The sequence below is a fragment of the Trypanosoma cruzi genome, genomic scaffold (assembly GCF_000209065.1).
Source record: "Trypanosoma cruzi strain CL Brener 1047053516785 genomic scaffold, whole genome shotgun sequence".
Classification (NCBI taxonomy): Eukaryota; Euglenozoa; class Kinetoplastea; order Trypanosomatida; family Trypanosomatidae; genus Trypanosoma; species Trypanosoma cruzi.
This window is the reverse complement of record NW_001849491.1, coordinates 168,031-188,154: the sequence shown is the minus strand read 5'-3', so window position 1 is coordinate 188,154 and position 20,124 is coordinate 168,031. Positions and strand designations below refer to the sequence as shown.

The following is a 20,124-nucleotide window of genomic DNA, read 5'->3' as shown; positions in this document are numbered from 1 at the left end:
TCGACAGAAAATTTGTGGCAAAACAACTCCAAACAGCCCCAGTGAAATGTAAGGCAACAGCAATGACTCTTTAACCCCCCTCCCCCACATCTCACACACACACACACACACACAGAGAGAGAGAGAGATACATCATACATATACGCACACACGCACAATGAAGGGAGTGTGGATCACAACAACAGAAGGAAGCAAAAACAAAAAGAAAAGAAAAGAAAAAAAAAAAAAAAAGAAGGCGTAGGTGGTGGGTGGGTAAGTAGGTAAAAAAAGGAAGTAACTGCATGAAGGTAAACTCTAAACAATAAAGGCATAAAAATAATGTATAATTCCGTGCAGTCATTATTGTCGCAACACAAACACACATACACACACAAATACATACATACATACATACATATATGCATATATATATATATGTAAGCATGTGCATTTGGGTGTGACGCAAAAAAAAAAAAAAAAAAAAATTTCTTTCCCCCCCAATGCAGATTGCATCCACTGAAATTGACTTCATTGTATTCTCGTACTGTAAGCACACAGTCATTTACGCCCCAAGTGCGGATTTAAAAAGGAAGGCACATCGTCCAAGACACAAATGTCGCCTTCCCCACCCCACCCCACCCCACCCCCTACAGACAAACAAGCAGACACAAACAGACGGTCATCACGGCAACAAAAATGTTTTTTTCTTTCTTTTTTTTTTGAGTTAATTTCCATTACAACTCCTCCCTTTGTCATTTAATTTCTTCCTCACGCACTCACGGACACAAAAACGTCCTTAAAAGTTCGTTTTGTTTTGTTTTTTTTTTTTTTTTTTTATGTGTGTGTGTGTTTCTTGTTTTTGTTTTTGTTTTTCGTTCCGGTCTTTTTTTTTTTTTTTTTTTTCATTTATATAAATTTTTCCTTTTCTATTTTTCCCCCCTTTCGCCCCTCCCTTCCCCTCCTGGTCGTGACGGTCATTTGTCGAGCTGAATGGCATCTGTGCGGATCTGCTTCGCCTTCCACCTCATCGTTGCGGAGGGCGCAAGGACCTCAATGACTCTTCTCGTAACCTCCACACACCAAATGTACTGCAGCAACTGAATCACCACAATAAGCGTCATCGCTATCACGACTGGAACCTCGCCATGCAGCAGCCGTCCGCCGGTGTGGTAATTTGCCACCAGTCGAATGCAACTCAACTTCAACCACGCGGCCGCCACGATGGTACCGCCCAGCACACGAATAACGACAAAAAGTAACGCAAATGCACCTTCCATGACCATGACAAAAGGATTAAGCGCCTTGACGTCAAGGGTCCGCATAATGACGGAGAGGTGCAGCGGGGCGTTGCTCAGCTCAAACATACCTGTAAAGTACGATGCGTAGTGATCCGAGAAGGGGAAGGATAAAAGATACGCCCCTAATAGGCTGGCGATGGCGTGTATCTTCCACAGCTCTCCCCAGCCATACATGAAGCAGACAGCGATGTCCCAGACAAAGTAGGAAACGATGGAAATGCGAAAAAAGCAATAACCGGGAATATCCCCATAATATTCACCAGGCAATGTAAAGTTATGAGCATAGAGGTTGGAAAGAAAGCAGGCCGCCGCGCCGGTCATCAGAAAACTGTTGAGAACACTCACGCTGCGCACAACGACATCCTCTCGCTTCTTTGGAGACAGTCGTGTAAAGCCCGCACCAAATATTCGCGTGTACAAAGACGGCATCGCCCACTGCAGAACGAACCACACCGCCACCATCGGCAAGAGCACCGTGAAATCACGCACAAAAGGCGCAACGTAAAGATCATAGGCTCCGTATCGACCCATTTCCTTCTATGGTACCACCACCACCACCACCACCACCAGCAGCAGCAGCAGCAGGAGCAGCAGGAGAAAAGAAAGAGAGAGAGAGAGAGAGAGAGAAATGCCGTTCCACCAAAGTATCCAGTTGTGGTAAAGAAAAAAACAGCCGCTATAAAAGCCAATAAAAAAATAATAATGAAACAACAACAACAACAACAATAACAATAATAAATAAATAAATAAATAAATAAAATGGAACTCACTTTTGACGTAAAGAAGAAAATTGCTGTGGGGGGAATACATATGATATATATTGTAAGGGAAGTGGGATCATTCCTATCCACATGTCCACACGCACTCACACACCACCACCTCCAACGTCAAGGCGCAAGAACTCATTTGTGTATCGGTCATTGCACGTCAGCCGTAGGGACCAATAAAAATAAAAACATAAATGGCCCATGGCAATTCATCCGGCCAAAAAAAAAAAAAAAAAAAAAAACACCCCTTTCCCACTTCACTCCACCGCTGAGCTCTTCCTCCTGCTTCATCAACTGGCGTCCATCCACAGCAAAGGCCGTCAACCTGATGTCTGGTGTGCCGCAGGCGTTACGTTTTTCTCCATTTCACTCCCCGGTAAAAACAGAGAGTATATCTTTGTCTTGTTTTGCGTGTAAAGTTCGCAAATGTTCATTTGGTAGGGAATGAAGGAAAATTCACAACTCACAGTAAATGGCTGCCGTGCCACATTTTGCCCCCCGCCTCTCTCCCGCACCTTTTTATCTGCAGTGCTTCCTCCTCCCCTTCTGTTATCACTCATCATCATTTTATTATTGTTATTATTGATGTTAATATTAATAAATGCCCTTCCTTCTCTCTTATTTAATCGCATTCGTTGATTTAAATGCATTACGCCTGCAGGTACGGATTTAACTTCTTCCTTTCTTCTCCCTTCTTTTGCGTGTGTGGACGTCACCCGGCCCCCTATTTCCTCCTTCACGCAGTATACATTCATATATATATTGCGCTTGTTCTCCCAACACACCCTTCCGCTTTTTGATTTCTTGTTTGTTTGTTGTTTTTTAATGTTTGGTTTGCTCTTATCTTCATCGCTTATTCGATGCCTTCTTCGCCTCAGGCAGCCGCCTCGCCATTTTGCCTGAACCGCGACCAGTACTTGTGCATCTCAATCGCCACAACGCAGCTGTCACGCACGATTTGCTCCTTGTGCTCGGCATAATTCGCAAGTGTCTCCAGCGCTTTGGGATCAGCGATGGCGCCCAACGCCTCTGCCGCCTCGTGCCGCACCATCGGCGCCTCCGTCTCGTCCTTCAGCGCCTCTATGAGTGCCGCCTGGCTCGAAGGGTGCTCCATTTGGCCAAGGACAAAGGCAACCTCGTGTCGCAGCAGCGCACTCACTGTGTCCCCACGCAGTGCCCGCGTGAGGGCCATCACCGCCGCCTCTGTGCCCATGTTACGGAGAGAGAACATCGCCTGATAGCGGCGCCAGAGTGAGGTGGCACCGGTCGTATCGCAGAGCAGACGTTCAAGTTCTTCGACAGTGAATGGTACTGGACCGTCGGTGTTCGCGTCGCAGAATGCAGGTGCAGGATCGACGGAAACATACGGGCAATTGCAAGGCACCTTCAACGCCGCATCACCACGTAACTCGCGGATGCGAATACGCTCCAACGCCAACTCACATGAATCTCGAATAGCCTTGTGGGGTTCATGCGCGGGGTCCATGTACCTTTCCAGAATGGGCTTACTTGAGGAGGATGCAATTGCGCCAAGCGACTCAACCGCCTCGTGCCGGGTGACGGTGTCGTACACGTCCGTTGCATGGATGACTCGCTCAAGAATGGGGCAGGCCTCCTCCAGGCCACATTGGCCAATGTTGTACACCAGTTCATGTTGCAGAAGAACCGAGTCGGTTGTGTCAATGGCCTTCGCAAGCACGTGGACGCCGGCTGGGACCCGAAAGATGGATTGCTTCAGCCGGTACAATTCCCGGATGCGGCTATCGAGGGGCTCGTTGGGGTCCAACAGCCTCTTGTACTCCTCCTCATACGCAGCAAAGTCCTGCGTCATCGCTTCCCTTGCAAATCTCTCGTTTGTTCAGAACAGATAATAATAATAATAATAATAATAATAATAAAACAAATAAGTAGAGGGTTATTCGCACCCAACACGCAAAACCCCCTCCAACACCGCATGGAGAAGCAAAACACACACACACACACACCGACCCTCCACAGCAGCGGCCGTCATACACAGTCACAGCAACAGCACACGGTGCACTCTGCATTCCACCTCACGTGACGGCGCAGGAACACTGAAAAGAAAGAAAATAAATAAAGGAAAAAAAAAAAAAAAACCATTAAGTCTAACAAAAGGACAAAGCATAATATGCGGTAGGTACATCTAAGAGGTGATTAAAGAAAGAAGCGTCAAGTAAAACAAAACCAAAAATAAAAATAAAAATTGCATGCCTTCCACGCTTCCACGAGGGAACACACAAGAACAACAAAAAAAAAAAAACCAATAAAAAAAAAAAGACGGGGCTCCCACCGCCACGACCGGGGCAGCTGCCGGCACACCACCAGCAAGCAAAATAAACAGACGATATTGCCTCGCTTGCCATTCCTTCTCCTTTCCTTTCAGCCCCCCTCTTTAGCGCATCCCTTCCATTTCACCAGTTATGTGTGCCACTGCCCTGAGTGTACCCGTGTCAGCAACGACCACCACCAACTCTCCCCCTCTTCGCTGATCTTCTTCGTCACCCCTCAGGAAACACCCGGCTCCCGTCCTCAAGAAGTCCCACGCCTGGAAACAACACTCACACAAAAGCTCGCACCCCAACGCGGTGTCACACGCAAGCAATAATAATGGTGGGAAACACTCGCAGCACGGTTCCATCCCTACACATTTCTTTCTTCTCCTCTTTTCATTCCGCAACCATCACATGTTCAGGCGTCGAAGGGCCTGACGAAATGTGAAAACCTCTGAAAAAAATTTTTCTTGTGACTCCGAGGCGTTTGTGAGGATGGACAATGCCTCACGGATGCCCAACTGCTTCCGTTTCGGGTACGAAGCCACAAACTGCTCCACGAAGTTGTACCAGAAAGGAGGGTGTGCCTCAAAAATAGGGTACACCACTCCACTGCTTGCGCTCACGGCATGATCGCGGTATGCAATGATGCCCATCGCAACTGAAATGAGGTGCTGCCACAATTCCTGATGAGGCGCAAGCAGACGGGCGAGTTTCTCATTTGCCTCCCGAGTGAATCGCGACAGCGGGGAAGCTTTACCAGCGCGAGATGCCGGAGAAGGGGACGAGAGAATTGGCACAAATGAGTGGGACAAAGATAACGGCGGTGGCGCGGCGGCGTCGCTTCTGGAGGGCTGCATGGTTGGGGTAAACAAAATCACCTTCACATCCCGTACCAACCCTGCAATGAAACCGAGAAAACTCAGTCCATGCAACAGGACATCTGGCGGTGTATCCACGTCTTCACAGATGGACACGACAATTTCCACCAGTTTTAGCAGCTCGTTGCTCTCCAGGTGAGTAAGGGGGAAATATAATTGCTCCTCTGTCATGGAACGGAGCAGATCCAGAGCGGCAGCCGTGAACTTGGCGCGCTCCCTGAACACATTTGGCTCCAACATTGTAAGTTTCCGTACTAAATGAAAGGCGTTATTTTCATATTTCCTGTCATTATAGTACATCATAGCCCCAAATGGTGCAAAGGAACCCCGTATACATTTGGTCATAATATTCATAGAAAGCATCCAAGGTTTCAGGGTCTTTTCGTAGTCGGAAGATGATTCAGCAATTGAGGCGATACGGTAGTCTGAAAAAACAGCCTCCTCAACCTTTTCAATGAAAGCACAGAGGTTTACAAACAACACTAAACCCACAGCACTATTACCGCTTGGACGTAAATAAAAATGTCCATACCTTCCAGTGACTACAAGTTCACATAAAAACCGCATCAGTGCATTCACTATAACTGGAGACTCCCCTAATTTATTCAGAACATCCACAAAGACGTGAGAATGACCGCAAACCCATTCCAAAAAATCGCTAAAAAGGTTTACCTCATCATTCATTGCCTGACATGCACCACGCAAGTCACGCAACCAACCCGCAACAAAACTTGTACTTGTCAATTCGTTATTTAATGTTTGTTGCATGTTTGCTTCAATACCCGAGAGGTACGAAGTCATCTGCTCGTATGTGGCTGGTTCGGACCGACGAATAAACCACAACGCCTTCATCAGATCCGTGCGTAACTTATATGTACGCTCAGACTGCGCCAGTGGAAGCTCAGAAAATGGAGGAAGGTCAAACGTTAAATCCTGCAGTAACTCCGATGGTGCATCTCGACAGGCAACTGTAATGACAGCAGCCGATGTACGGATAATTTCCACCGCCCTCGCATCTTCAGCCCCCCGCAACAAGTTGTGACCCGCACTATCCAAAATAAATTGAAACATTCGTGAGTGGTTCCCAAAGACATTTGTAACAATCGTCGTAAGAGGCGCCTGGCGAGCCCCTGAAAAAACTGTCTGTAAATGCGTTAGAAATTGCAGCGAACCGCACTCCACAAAGGGTCCAAACATTGCGGGATCCCTATCACCAGCACGCAGTCGGTTCGTGGAGCACCATACGACAAATGCAAGCAGGTGGGAACATGGTGTTACCCCTCCCTCCTCCACAGCGGCCACCACTGGCCCCAATACACTTCCAACAAGATAAAAAAGCCATCCTGTTGAAAGCGGTGACGAGAGAATCGACGCAACAAAATGTTGGTTGAGGCAGTTGACAAGGTCACTTATACATGTCAGAGGATCCAGTAAACATATAGTGGCGTAGGAAGCGGACTGTGCAATCACCGAGTTGTTCAGGTCATGACTATCGCCATTGATCAAAGAGTTAGGATCCACCGCGTTCACTTCCACATTGCAAATACGGGCCTTTACAAAGTTCTGCAACAATTGCGTCACTACATCTTCAATGTCGCGCTGCGATGGATCATGGTAGGAACGCCGTTTGGATGTGGTCAATGTAACCCAAAAGGACAAGATGCTGCTCGCTGTTGAAAAGCTACCTTCCTGACCAAATGGAATAGACACCACCTCCACAGACAAAATACGAAGAGCATTCACCCACGGCTCAAAGGCGTTGAGGAGACGCAGCTCACGATATCCAAATGATGTCAACACCCGCGTACACGCTTCGGCAAACAATTCAACATAATGTGGAATCTTAAGACGACCATCTTGTATCATGGTGACCTCCGTTAACATCGTAAGAGTGTACTCCAGGTACTCCCCCCGTTCCTCCGAAGAATCAAACAGCGTGCGATGTACGCTGCATATATTAACAATGCCCGAAAGCAGGGTCGCACAGTGTGGATAGGGTAACCTTGCATGTTGACCCCATACTGTGCCAAGGTTCTGCTTGTTCAACAGTGTACTCTTCCACGACGATGGAAACTGGGAAAACGGCAAGCTCTCCGTCTCATCCATCATGATGGCACGAAAATCAAAAAGAAAACAACTCTCCAATAATTTCACAACTTCTGAAATGTGCACAGAATCGGTTGTTATTCCTTCCAGTTGTTTTAATGCTGCCAAGAAAATTTTTAAAAGGGGCCCCTCCCTAAAGTTGCCGCTGCAGTGACGGTGCGCCACAAAAGAAAGATACGTCTGAGATTTGCTGGCATCATGTCTTGAAAACTCCTGCACCATGACATTGAGAAGCATCAAACTTAACACGGCTGCTGAAGAACCCTTTTGCTCCCGCATCAACATCTCTAAAGGAAAATCCACCGCGGCCTCTAAAAATGGCTCGTTCTCAAAGGCAAGTTTCGTCAATCTCGCGTAGGCTGTGAGCAGACTTGACACCACGTGTTTGGGTGCCCCATTATCAAACATACGTGTCAGACAACCGCCACAGTGCACCACAATCAATTCTCGCTGTTCCTCCGAACTCATCCACTTCCGTGTGGACCTAAACCACGACACAATACTCTGTGCGATGAGCAGAAGTGTATACTGACTGTTGGATTGCCGGAGAATGGCGTAGTGAAGATGACTATCGGTCTCCTCCTTGGCAAGCACCTCCAGTGACGCCTGTGCACGCCGGCGAACCGTTGGGTCGGGGTCCGCGTACAGCTGCTCCGCGAGAAGGTCAACCTCAGCCACCCCATGATTCTCCATCCTGCCGATTTCCCCACCTCAGGTGCGAGTCCAAACGGGCCAACACAGACAGAAACAACTGACCAAAAAAACTGCAGTAGTTTTATATATACGTCCCTCCCTCTTGTTTTCTTTGGGGGGTGCGATGCGGTGCGGTGCGTGTCTTCTTTTTTTTTCTCCCCCTTTGGAAAGCCCTAATAAAAACTTCGCCTCCTCAGTGTGTTTCCTTCTTCCTTGTATTTGCTTGTTTTTTGTTTGTTTGTTTCTTTGGTGGATATCCCCCTGCCACTCCACTTTGCTGCTTATGTCACCGGCCGCCCTCACGGTTTTCCCTTTTTTTTCTTTTCTTTTCTTTCCTCCCTCTTCTTTTTCTTTTTTCTGCCTCTCGTTGTGGGTTTTTCTTCTTAATGACTTGTGTCCGTACGACCCCTTTCCTCCTCTCACTCTGTGCAAAACAACAAATAAATAAATAAGTGGGTTGGTCACTAGGTGTTACAATATATATATATATATATATATATAGATGTGTATATATATATATATATGTGTGTATGTACCTCTTGCCTCTCTCCCCTCCCTTTTCTGTTGTTTTTTCCCTTTTTGTGTGTGTGTGTCTTCTCTATTCTTGTGTTTGTGTGTTCACTCGACGATGGCCGGGTGAAGTCTTTTTTCCCCCTCCCCACTCAAAGGCCCACAAGCCGCCTGTTTTTCTTTTTTTGTTGTTGTTTTGTTTGTTTTTTTTTATTTTTTTTTGTCGCCTCGCTTCCCCTCACGATGCCGTCGGTCTTCTTTTTTTTTTTTTTTTCCACTCTTTTTTTTCCTCCCGTCCGGCAACTCACCCTTCGTTCTAGCAACGCAAGAAAAAAAGAAACAAACACGGAAGAAAGGGGAAAAAAAAAATTTTTTTTAAGAATTCCCCTCGCTGTTCCTCCTTTGCTTTTCCCCTCCTGCCCTAAAATATAAATAAATAAATAAATATATGGATATGTGAAGTGCGCCCTCCGCCTTTACAGGTGCTGGTGGACCCGCTGCAGACAAGGCTCCTTGAATATACGGCCACCAAACCTGCAGGGCGCCACAAATTCCACAACCGATAATAATAAAATAAAAAATAAAAAAAGAGAATGAAAAAAAGAAAAAATCCACACGCACACACACACAGAGAGAGAGAGAGAAGGAGATGCAAAGAGGGAAAAGAAAGGCGAGCAGCGCCAGAAAAAAACGTATATAAAACACACATACATATATATATATATATAAGAGAAACAAGAGACCGGCTAGAAATCAGACCAGAGCACTGCGTGCCGTTACCGTGAATGGCTCAATTATCGTCCGTATCTGCTCCCTAAACCCGTGCGAATACGCCAGTGAGGGTTCCTCCGCCACTCTCTCTGGCGTCGGCGCAGCTCTCAAATTTTCCGTGTATTCTGCTGGAAGAATAGTTGGTTCTTGCGATCCCGACTTGGACCACGACTGCAGCAGATGCGCGTGCATGCGTGGGGTTCGAAAGGGATTGCAGAGCGCCGCCGATGCCGCCTCGTAAGTTGAGCGGCAAAGCGGCAAAACCGCGTCCAGTGGGATGTCGCCCACTATCGCCAAGATCGTCCGTATACCGGAGGCGGACTGGAAACCGTACGAAGTAAACTTGTGATTTCGCAGGAGCCTGCCAAGAAAACGAACATCCGCACCCGCAGATACCCCAACCACCGTCCTGAGACTACCGGGGCCTTGTCGAGAAGCAATAGAACTCCCCTTTTCCAGCTGTTGTTGCTTTCGCCGCTCACGTAAAATGTCATCGCATCGATCCAGCGAGGAAAACAAAAGAAAATGTAGACGCACAACATCCTCCTCACCAGCATAAAGGTTTGCGCACGTGGCGGCATCCGGGTGCTCAAGTACCTCCCGCGGAGAGGTGAAGGTGCGTATGAACAGCGGGGTAGTGTGACGGCCAAATACCGCCACAGCTGCAATGGCCCATGTCGGGTATTCCGTTTCCGGCATATACTCGTTTTCTACCTTTTTTTTTTTTTTTTCTTCGTGTCTCCTCTTTCTTTCCACCCTTTTAATCGCTATGCTCCCTTCTCACTCCAACTGCTGCCGTGTGCAGCGCCTACACACGCAACATAAAGAAAAAAAAGGACGCATGTAAACAAAATTACAATGCGAAAAAGGGCAAAGCACACACACACACACACACAGAGAGAGAGAGAGAGAAAAAAAAAAAAAAGGGAAGGAGCAGACAATCTCGCGGACCTTTGACACCCAATGCAGCCGACACGGTGGAAATCCCGTCGGCGGGGTAACACGGTTCCGCTAAGGGCGCTGGCAAACTGCGTTCAAAAATGGATTCCGGCCCATTCTGTTTTGTTCTTCTTGTTGCTGTTTCGCTTCAGCTTTCTGCCCTAAAAAAGAAAAAAAAAGAAGGAAATAAAAAAAAAAGGAAATTATAACCAAAAGATGCCATCAGAACATGTGGTGCAAGCGACGCTTTGACCACCCCTCAGGCGTCGGCCAGGTTGCATTTCATGAAACTTCTGCATGGCCCTCTCCACACACAAACACACACACACGCAGAACTAAAACGAGAAAAGGTCCCAAGTCATGGCTTTCTTCTCTCCACCACCCGCACCCTTCTCCCCCCCCCTCCTTTTTTTTGGTTGTTATTTACCAGTCACTCACTGCAGTTTCTTCCATCGCCTCGCAGATATGTATATATATGTATTGTATATACCCGGTGTGGTTCTTCCTCTTCTACTGGGCTGGTCTTAATCCCCTCGGAATCGTTGGAAATCCCTTTGGCTGAACTTTGGCGTTGTTAATTTCCAGCACATCGCCCATCTTCTGATAATCGAATCGACGGCTTTTCTTCCCGTAACTGTCGCGCAGCTGTTCGAGCATTTTCTTCGCCGCCTCCTCGCGGTGCCAGCGGTTTGTTAGCATGAACGTGTGGGCAACGTCGTCCAGATCGCCTGTAGGCACTTGGTCCACGTATGGATCCGCATAGAACCCTTCCCACTTCAGCTGGTCTTCGGCCTCGGCGTCGGAGTTAAACGTCACGGCGTGTGAGAGTGGCCGCTCCACCGACAGCGTGTCCACGCGGTGACTACTAGACGCCAGGTATTCCTCCATATGTGGACTGGTCCGCCTGTACATGTCACGCAAGTAATCCTGAGATAACTTTTCTCCGCTCTCTTTATTTTCGTCGGTTTGAATCATCAACTCCTCGTCATGCTCCTGCTGCCGCTTGTCTTCAGCCCCCTGACGTCGCATCGCATCGTCCTCTAGAAGTTCCTCCCGCTTGCGTCTCTTGGCCTCGTGCTGAACCTCCTCAACGTAACGTACAAAGGCATCCCCATTAAAATTATAGGGGAGAGCAATGAGCCCTTTCGCCCAGTCAACATCCACATCAGGGGCAAGTACAAATGTGATTTCCTTCCAGTCCCATGGGGCCAACGATGAACCGATGCGAAACAATTCCTTCGCCCATTCCAGCCTTTGGGCATATGTGTAGTCGTTATTAAAAGCGTCAATGCCGCCCGGTTCAGCCATCGTTCGAAATTCCTTTAAATGCCACATTGTCGCCTCTAATAGTTGCTTTGAGATCCGGTAAAGGCGTTTATGTAAGGCAAGCTTGGGCTGTAACTTCTTTAGCCATGGGCGCAGCTCCTCGGCGGTGAGTTCGCAACTGATGATCACCACACCATTGGCCCGCATGGCATGCCGTGTCCCAATTTCCAGTGTGAGATCAGTTAAACCATAGCCACGAAGAAGTTCCTTGTTGCGCTGCAGCAGTTGCAACACCAAAATGGCATCCTTATGGCTACAAGATATCAAAATATCGTCCAAGTCAAGTTCGTGACTAATTTCGGAAATGAGTTGTTCCATCGTATTCGCAAAACGCATAGCGGCCTCACGGCAATGTAGGATGGCCTTATCGTTCCGTGCAAGAAAGGCAAGAAACTGTAAAGGGGTGAAGTCCCATGGAATCGTTAAAGTCCCTGCGACCTCGCCAATGTTGAATTCGTTCGATATGATCAGTGGCATAGACTCCCATGCCGGGTACCGAAGCTCCCCAAGATGTTGGCGCAGCGTGTGAAGTGCAGAGGCGGATTGCAAAGGGGACAGTTCACGTGCAAAGAGAATTTGATCCGCCTCCATCAGTTCATCCAACGTTGGTGCCGGGGTGATGCTCCACTGCAACGTCATGCTCTCTGTCGCCTCATCCAAAAGGGACTTAGGCTTCTCCACCTTGCGTCGATGTGGACCGGGGCGCCGCCGCAGTGGTCTTGCCTCCGCACGCTCCGCCGTCGCGTCCTCTGCGCTGGAGATGGACTCTGTGATGCCGTCGATGCATGCTGCCCGCCGCAGCAGGTCCCGCAGGAACTTGTTGACGGATCGTTCCACCGAGCCCCGATGGGCGTCGTCCGGAGTGAAGTTGTCTGCCAGCTCAAACGTGGACTCAATAAGAAACGGCGACGACGATGTCCCTGCCTCAAACCCGCCTTGGGAGAAGGAGGAGGATGGCGCCGCCCTTTGCTGGTTGCCTCCTGGTGCATCCTCACCCACCCCACTGTCGTCGGGTTTCGTGTAGAAGGCCAACGTGATGGATGTCGCCGGGGGCGGGCGTAGCGTGCCGCTCTTAAACGCCTTGGCCCAACTCAGCAACTCATTGAGGCGTGCCACGGAGTTCTCGTTCACCAGCTGTTGGCTGCGGTTGTGGTGAAAAAAATCCGGGTGAACCTTCAGGAAGAAAGAGTGAAGGGCCTTCTTGTACATTTATCTTTCTCTCTCGGTGTGTGTGACGTTGGGAAAGGGATGTGAAGAGCGTCAAAGTGAGACGGCAGCGCACAGAAATGAGAAACAAAAAAAAAAAAAAAAAACGGGAGGAAACACGCCGTGCCGGCGTGGAGATCAAACGTGAAAAGTGGCGAATAGAGATGTGGCATCGAGGGCGTGGCCACCACGGAAGAAAAGAGGTTTAAAGAAAGAGGAGAACCAGCAGGGGAAAAAAAGAAAAAAAGAAAACAAAAAACCAGGAACAAAGCCGTCCGCTCTTCATTTCTTTCGTTTTTGTTTTTTGTCGCTTCCTCGTTTTCTTGGAGGCGTGGATCATCCCACACGGACGGACTGCATCAAAAGCGCTTATTCCACGTTGCTCGCTATAAACAAATACAAAAAACATGAGAAAAGCCGCAGTGGCGCCAGGAATAAAGTGTAATACAGCCACACACACACACACGTTCATACGTGAATTGGGCATGTACGCATTTCGGTAGGCATGTGTGTGTGCGTATAATATATGAAGATATTTGCACCTCATCTCTTCTAATTTGTCCGCGTTGCAGGAAGTGGGCGGGCCACGGCATGGCGATCCTGCTCGGAGATCGTCTGCTGTATCATGTTCACTGCATGCTGCACCACGCCGCGAATCGCGGCAACCGCCTCACGGGCCTTTTTCGTATCACTCACAGTCACTTGAAAAGACACGGATCGCTGCAGGAGCCGCTCCGTGCTTGGCGCCGACAGCACAGAATCGACGGTGTCAACAGACGACGATTTACTTCCAATACTCATGTTTGTCACACTCTGCATTGGTATCAAACTGGCATGTGAAGATGCCATAGACCTCGAGCGAGAATTGAGCATCGACACCGCATGCAGCCTTTCTTCTATTTCCTGCAAGGGCACTCCCAACTCATCCGGGGAATGTGAACGCTCTAATCGGATGCGTATCGCATGCACACGGCCTCCAACGTTGTTGTCAACATCAACACAGCACCGCACCCCAGAGGCCACAGGGTGCACCAACACGAGGGTCTTGTGCGACTTCATGCCAAATCTCGTGCCCCTCAAAAAATATACCACAAGAAATACATCCCACTCCACAGCAATCGTGACGGGCTGTCGGCCCCATTTTCCCTTACAGATGCGCAGCTTGTGCCTCTGGCGCTTATCCAATAAAATCGCACCCTTGGCCATCGCACTGTATGCTAGATATTGTAAACGACGGACTCTCTCCGCAAAGGCCTCCTGTATGTGTGCTGCAGGACTGCTGACATCCTCATTCTTCGTGACCGTCTTCTCGCCCTTGTTGGCGACACTGTTGTGAATGCGTTGGCTGCTGCCACTCTTACCCCCGTGTGGTGTCAACTCTACGCTGCGTCCATCTCCCTCGCGTTGAATGGGCGTCGAAAGAGTCAGAAAGGAAAGGGGGGAACGGCGGGACAAGAGCGTGTTTTCTGCCGTGTGGTGGTCTTTTTTCTCCACAGCATCCTCTTTGCTGTGAATCCCCATCAACGTCTCCTGCAAATGCAGCGGTGATTCATTTAGCCCCTGAACCCCATCCCCGCATTCCAGCAGCCGGTGTGCTTCCTCACCGTCTCCCGTCGCCATCACCTCTTTGGCGCCGCGTTCAGACTCACCCTCAAGGATTCCCCGCGACGGTATCGACATAACAGCAGCAGAATCAGCAGCTGCAGGAGCGACAGTGGCCTCCACATCAACCATACTTGCCGCACCAATCTCCACTAACATAGCGGCCTCATCGCCGTGATAGTAATGGACTAGCGTCCCGATGGAACGGTAACGGTTGGCAATGCGCTCCCGTAAATCCACCGAGGCCTGTCGCTGCAAATACGTTTCCACGGCATGAATGGTGTCGTAATTTGCGTTGCTGCGAAGAAGCTCCAAAAAGCGTGGCAACATCCCCTCATCCCCAACGACGTTTTGCTGTATTCGTTGTGAAATGACGGCGCGACGCTCGCTGGTCACCACCTGTAGCTGCATAGTAGACGACGAAGACCCTTCCCACGTAAAGGACACCGACTCGACAGCCTTCATTGCAGACGCATCATCATAAACATCACCAGAAAAATTTCTGGTATCGTTATCGGCGTTCTTTTGTTCCTTCTCAGTTGCTGGCCGCAGGAACGACAACACATCCGCCTCCAGTAGCCGTCGTGCCTCTTCGCCAACAGAGTCTGGACGATGCAAGAGACGCCAGCCTCGGCACAGGCAGTGACCTTCACGATGCGGAAAAGAAAACAAAAATGTCTTCATTCGGCCAACCACACTCCGCGCCGGTTGATTCATCGCCTCATCCACCCCCACAGTTGTTGCTGATGCAGCATTAGCGCTGGTCGCTGGCCCCGTGTCAAGCTGCACCGTGATTCCCGCAGGAGAAGCCGTTTCCGGTGTTTCTGCCGGCGGTTCCTCTGCGCTCACTGAAGTTGCCTGCGGCCTATCAGCCAATTTAAATAAAGGGGATTCATGAGTTAAGGCGGCACTCGGCATTATTGCCTCCTCCTCTGCCTCTTCGGATTTCTCCCTCAATTCCGTTGTTTGTTTCTGCGACTGAAGCAACTGCGAATCCTCCGCGATTCCCTCAACGGGCTCCTCAGCGAGAGGAAGGGCATCAACGGTGCTGGAGAAGGAAAGCAGTTGGTCCGCCGCATATTCCTCCTCATTGAATGACGCCTGTGATGCCTCACCGCTGCCACCGCTGCTGCCGGCAGCAATGGCCGCTCCAAGTTCAGCCATTAACTCGTCCTCGTTACCGTGCCGCCCGTGCACCAATTCCTCCGCGGTGCATCCCACGTATTCTGGAGGAAGTCTACCATGAGCCGCGTCAAGCATGGCTGCAACCACATCCACAGTGTCCTCCTCGGCTCGCCGAATTGCCGCAATAAGCCTCGGAAAGGCAATTATCCCATTTTCCATGTTTGCGTTATGCTGTAACCGTTCTGCTAGCACGGAGCGACGCTCATTGGAGACAATTTTTAGTCTTGTGATGCCGTACTCCGCATCGTTATCCATGTCTTCCGCCGATGGCACAACAAACGATACGGAACTCAACACCGCGCTTCCCTGTTCTGTATCCAGTGGCTGCAGAAGCGTCCACACATCACGCTCAACACATGCCCGGGCATCTTCGCCAACTGGATCGTTGCGATACAGTAGGCGCCAGCCACGACAGAGTATGTGCCCCATGGGGTGGTAATAGGACATGACAAAGCTCTTCTCACGACGTCCTCTTATCGGTCTCAAAGATGCCGTCTCCATGTCATCGGGGTTACCCAATGCTGGTATCACAGGGTCGGACCGCATGTTCTCCTCCCCTATTCCATTTTTCTGCAACAGTAAATCTTGGATTGGCTCCGGTTTCATCACAGTGGCATCTTTGCTGGCAGTGGCAACAGCGGTAGAACCATCCGTGTTGGTTTCATCCGAGCGCAAATGAGCTGTTGATGCCATCATCATCACTGGACGGTCCGACTCATCCAGAGGCTCACTCAAAAATTGTTTCTGCAAGCGACCGAGCCTCGCGGCAGTGTTCATCCTCCATTTCCCGTCCACAGCGCTGCTTGTGACCTCTACTTTTGATGCTGTCTGCCTCTCACGCCCAACAGCACCGTCACCATACGACACCACTACTGGTGACGCACCATCCTCAGCTTCCTTCAGCCCCAGGATTTTATCTCCGTGCAAAGTAAAAACTTTCGCGGTTTCAGGCAATACACGTGCTCCCTTCTCCCCAGCATCAGTTTCACCAATACCACCACCATTATAATTGTTAATTTCCTCCCTGCTAACACGAGATCTGGTCAAAGCATTCCCCTCCTCCACGTTGCTGTCGCGACCCCTGCTAACGTCCATGGAGGCAAAGAGACAGCCAAATTTAAACGCCTTGGAATTGGGAGAAGAAACCAACGTGAATGATGTTTCTCTCTGCACACCATTCTGTCTGTCTTGTAGCACAGGATGATCATTTGTTCTGGATGACGGTGGTGTTATCCCGCGTCCACCGTTGCAGTAACGCCCATGTGTGGCGGTCGCGACGTCCATTGCCCGCCGGTCATCTCCTTTTGCTAACGTCAAACGAGGCACAACACCGGCTCCTCTACTCGCTGAGGAAACCCCTGTTGGCGGCTGGATATTAAAGACTGAACCACGCTGCATCTCTCCCGCGATGAATTCCGTGGTGGATCCTCCGGCAATAAACGAACTATCATCTACAACCAATGGCGACAAAATGGGGAAACTCCTACGCCGCTGCCCTCCCTCTTTGATTTCTTGTCGCAGCGGTGGCCTGTTCTGTTGATCGGGTGGATGTAACCGATCCGCCGTGCGCTGCGGCATCGATGGTGTCGACGGCATGGAGAAGAGAAACCGCCGCGGGGTCTCTCCGGGTGGGATAGAGCTGACATCGCAGGGGGCCGCCATTTGTGCGCCAAGTGGGGAAATGAACGAAGTACCCACTGGTCCCTCCATCAACGGCCTCACCGCCTTCTGTGGAGACGGCGCTGGTCCAACTTCTCCGAGCTGAAACGCCGGGAATTCCCTATCGAAATCACTCTCATTTACCGCCAACACCTCGCCTTGCTCCCGTTTCCTCCCCATTTTCACGGCTTCCTTTTCTTCCGCTGCTGCTGCTGCTGCTGCTGCTGCTGCTGCTGCTGCTGCTGCTGCTGCTGCTGCTATGTTGTCCCCTTCAGGTCGCCACGAAGAACGGGTGGTATGTGTGCGTGGCAACCCAGTCGAGACCGTCTCCCCGCCGCTTGAGATGCTGAAGGTTGCTGCATGCACAGCACCGAGATAAATGCTCAGCGGCGATGGGAATCTCTTTCCGTCGACAGGATCACGCCGTTGTCTTTCTTCACACCGCTTCTGCACAGCAGCCTCGGCAACCTGCTGAAGCAGCAGAATGGTGTCATTATCATCATGATAAATCCCAGCATTTCCCTGAATCGCCAGGGTTGACAACACAGAAGGGGTCACTGGCCAATCAAGGATAAAGGCATGCATAACCTGCAAACAGCCATTAACTGTCAGGAGGTTATCCGCCATGTCAAGCACCGTGAGGCTAGAAAGAACGCCCGTCGACCCCGAAGAGGATACGGCAATCGCCAAACCTCGCACCGCCACGTCAGTAACTCCCGTACCATTTAGGTACAACTCCTTCAAGTAACAAAATGCGGAAGGAGCCACAGTTTGCCGTCGCTGTGCGTTAAATGCCGCATGTGCGACCAATTCACAAAGAATGCTTCCCACGCACGATTGGCGACCAATCATCACTGCATCTAGCGTAAACTCCGCCACCCCCTCCAACTCCCGCTGCAGGCGCCAATAGGTACGTGGGTCACTCGAAGGTTCTCTCCCATCCATCAGGACCTGCTGCAGCAGCGAAGTTGGCAGTTTCGAAAAGTCAAGGCTCCGTGAGACATCCAACAGGATCAATTTAGGGCAACAAAAAAATATATTTAAAAAAAGTTCGCGGCAGCCAATGGGTGTACACATGATCGATAATGGTACCCTGCAGAGGTTTACAGCTGATAACGCGCATGGGTATTGGAGTTCTTGAAAACTAGAGAATCGATTCGCTGTAGGCGACGGGTTTGTCTCTGAAAGCCCCTCACCTCTGTTTCCTGTTGCCGGCGGTGACATCTCTCTATCCGTACATGTTGATTTGGGAGAAATAAGCGCTGCTGCTAAGGCCCCATTGCCTGCTAACAGAATGGTTTCCAATCTGTGGGCACGACTGGCACCAGCGAGCACCTCCGAAATTCCCCGTGCGGAGCCCTGACAATCTCGCAGGTCCAGGAATGAAATTCCCAAATGAATTTGCGCCTCACCGCAGGCATCATCTTCTTCTTCCTTCGTGTTTCGTCCTCCATTCTCCCCACGCAGCCACTCGTCCGTCGTGGTGTGGGTTGGTCCCTGAAGTACACCGTGCCGCATCCTCACCTCGTGTTCAGACTCTCTCTTCTTCTTTTTGAGAATTGCCGCATACTGCTGCACCAGCGAAGGTGGGAAAAAGTGTTGCTCGTTACGCAGGGACGTGAGCCGCAATTTGGCCAAATAAATCCCCAAGATTTGAAGCCCATAGTCCTGCAAAGGATTCCCCGATAAGTGTAGCTCGTCCAGGGTGTCTGCCACGCAAAGAAGAAGCTTTCCGAGAGGAGCTGCACTGCGGTGTGTTAGATGATTCCCCCTTAAATCCAACACGCTCAGTCCACGCAATTCACGTCTTCCACGCGCCCCCGTAGCCGTCGGTAACGCCCTTGCAGGTTTCTTTCTTCCAGCACTAAATTCACGTGAGGTTGGGGAAGAAGACGCATCGCCAAACATGATAGACTTTGACGCCACACGACCCCCTGACCGTCTTGATAAAAGTGATGATGAGGAAGATAATGGCAGCGCCGTACTGCGGCTCACAGAATCTAAATGGCACTCGCGAATGAGTTCCACGAGTCGTTTGTCTGTGAGTCCCACGTGTGCCAATCCCAAGAAAGTCAGGCTCGACATCGTTGGCAGCACATCCCGACAAAGCCAGCTCCACTCCACACCATCCATCACCGTCGTGCTGAAATCCAGCCGCCGCACGTGAGCGACGGAGGACCGTCTCCGCACCTGACGACGAAGCGATGCCCCATCCATCACAGGTGACATGGACAACGATCCCCCAAGTGTGTTCCGCTCCGCCCTCGTTGAACGGGGAGACGTGGACATGCCGGCATGCAAGAAGGACGCGGAAGCAGCAGTGGAAGCCGTGGCAGGTACACGAGGCTCTGGCGTCGGCACAAAAGAACTCGGTCGTGGCCCCTCGTCGTAATTGTCCTCCTCGTCAATGACACCACCACAAACACCACTAGCAGCAGCAGCAGCAGCGGCAGGGCCAGGCAGTTCCCTTGAAACGTCCCCACGATGACGCTCAACAAGACCAATACCCATCCTAAGGGGCATGATCCTCTTAGGCCTGCGTGCGCCTGCGTGTGTGTGTGTGTGCGTGTGGGCTGCTCCCTAAAAAAAAAAAGGTAAACAAAAATGCCCTTCACCGCCTCCCAAAGAAAAAAAAAAGAACAATTAAAGCAAAGGTGTCCTGCTCACAGACAAAAGAAAACAGGTACCTCCTAAATTCACGCCGCCACGGCACGGCAATCACATACGGTTTCACCCAAACAAAAAACAATGCACACAACAACACCTCCTCGCCAACGGCCAGAAGCCAAAAAAAAAAAAAAAAAGCCTCAGCGTCTCACAACAAAATCCATGACGCACAAATAAAAAATAAAATAATAATAATAATAATAATAATAATAAAGAAGAAGTTAATTAAAACAAAACCAGCTGG

General features: G+C 50.0%; 6 protein-coding genes across 6 annotated transcripts, besides 38 other annotated features; all 6 read right to left on the bottom strand.

Moving 5' to 3' along the window:
* Window positions 1–5,720: part of a sequence feature (heterozygous, Esmeraldo-like haplotype) that runs on past the window's edge.
* Window positions 93–114: a microsatellite.
* Window positions 194–234: a microsatellite.
* Window positions 351–424: a microsatellite.
* Window positions 444–464: a microsatellite.
* Window positions 603–626: a microsatellite.
* Window positions 787–887: a sequence feature (A-rich).
* On the bottom strand, window positions 954–1,808 carry Tc00.1047053508347.140 (hypothetical protein, conserved; the record flags this gene model as incomplete). The annotated part of the gene is made up of 1 exon (XM_812391.1): window positions 954–1,808. The coding sequence occupies one exon, from the start codon at window positions 1,806–1,808 to the stop codon at window positions 954–956; it is 855 nt and encodes a 284-aa protein (XP_817484.1).
* Window positions 1,822–1,846: a microsatellite.
* Window positions 1,847–1,871: a microsatellite.
* Window positions 1,878–1,904: a microsatellite.
* Window positions 1,984–2,009: a microsatellite.
* Window positions 2,011–2,036: a microsatellite.
* Window positions 2,264–2,286: a microsatellite.
* Window positions 2,919–3,875, bottom strand: Tc00.1047053508347.130 (hypothetical protein, conserved; the record flags this gene model as incomplete). The annotated part of the gene is made up of 1 exon (XM_812390.1): window positions 2,919–3,875. The coding sequence occupies one exon, from the start codon at window positions 3,873–3,875 to the stop codon at window positions 2,919–2,921; it is 957 nt and encodes a 318-aa protein (XP_817483.1).
* Window positions 3,912–3,942: a microsatellite.
* Window positions 4,123–4,161: a sequence feature (T-rich).
* Window positions 4,241–4,269: a microsatellite.
* Window positions 4,304–4,343: a sequence feature (T-rich).
* Window positions 4,746–8,015, bottom strand: Tc00.1047053508347.120 (hypothetical protein, conserved; the record flags this gene model as incomplete). Its single annotated transcript, XM_812389.1, has 1 exon — window positions 4,746–8,015. One exon carries the CDS (start codon window positions 8,013–8,015, stop codon window positions 4,746–4,748), a length of 3,270 nt encoding a protein of 1,089 aa, XP_817482.1.
* Window positions 5,721–5,786: a sequence feature (haploid, non-Esmeraldo-like haplotype).
* Window positions 5,787–6,691: a sequence feature (areas merged during assembly that could not be assigned to a particular haplotype. This can correspond to areas where the two haplotypes were merged or to regions with more than two copies in the genome that were merged during assembly.).
* Window positions 6,692–6,922: a sequence feature (haploid, non-Esmeraldo-like haplotype).
* Window positions 6,923–15,836: a sequence feature (heterozygous, Esmeraldo-like haplotype).
* Window positions 8,234–8,264: a microsatellite.
* Window positions 8,322–8,370: a sequence feature (A-rich).
* Window positions 8,492–8,550: a microsatellite.
* Window positions 8,700–8,747: a microsatellite.
* Window positions 8,948–8,975: a sequence feature (AT_rich).
* Window positions 9,088–9,114: a sequence feature (AT_rich).
* On the bottom strand, window positions 9,279–9,995 carry Tc00.1047053508347.110 (hypothetical protein, conserved; the record flags this gene model as incomplete). Its single annotated transcript, XM_812388.1, has 1 exon — window positions 9,279–9,995. One exon carries the CDS (start codon window positions 9,993–9,995, stop codon window positions 9,279–9,281), a length of 717 nt encoding a protein of 238 aa, XP_817481.1.
* Window positions 10,173–10,192: a microsatellite.
* Window positions 10,399–10,438: a sequence feature (T-rich).
* Window positions 10,746–12,770, bottom strand: Tc00.1047053508347.100 (hypothetical protein, conserved; the record flags this gene model as incomplete). Its single annotated transcript, XM_812387.1, has 1 exon — window positions 10,746–12,770. The coding sequence occupies one exon, from the start codon at window positions 12,768–12,770 to the stop codon at window positions 10,746–10,748; it is 2,025 nt and encodes a 674-aa protein (XP_817480.1).
* Window positions 13,320–19,736, bottom strand: Tc00.1047053508347.90 (hypothetical protein, conserved; the record flags this gene model as incomplete). Its single annotated transcript, XM_812386.1, has 1 exon — window positions 13,320–19,736. One exon carries the CDS (start codon window positions 19,734–19,736, stop codon window positions 13,320–13,322), a length of 6,417 nt encoding a protein of 2,138 aa, XP_817479.1.
* Window positions 15,837–15,902: a sequence feature (haploid, non-Esmeraldo-like haplotype).
* Window positions 15,903–16,757: a sequence feature (areas merged during assembly that could not be assigned to a particular haplotype. This can correspond to areas where the two haplotypes were merged or to regions with more than two copies in the genome that were merged during assembly.).
* Window positions 16,758–17,975: a sequence feature (areas merged during assembly that could not be assigned to a particular haplotype. This can correspond to areas where the two haplotypes were merged or to regions with more than two copies in the genome that were merged during assembly.).
* Window positions 17,416–17,472: a microsatellite.
* Window positions 17,976–20,124: part of a sequence feature (heterozygous, Esmeraldo-like haplotype) that runs on past the window's edge.
* Window positions 18,242–18,262: a sequence feature (AT_rich).
* Window positions 19,644–19,666: a microsatellite.
* Window positions 19,751–19,784: a microsatellite.
* Window positions 20,060–20,093: a microsatellite.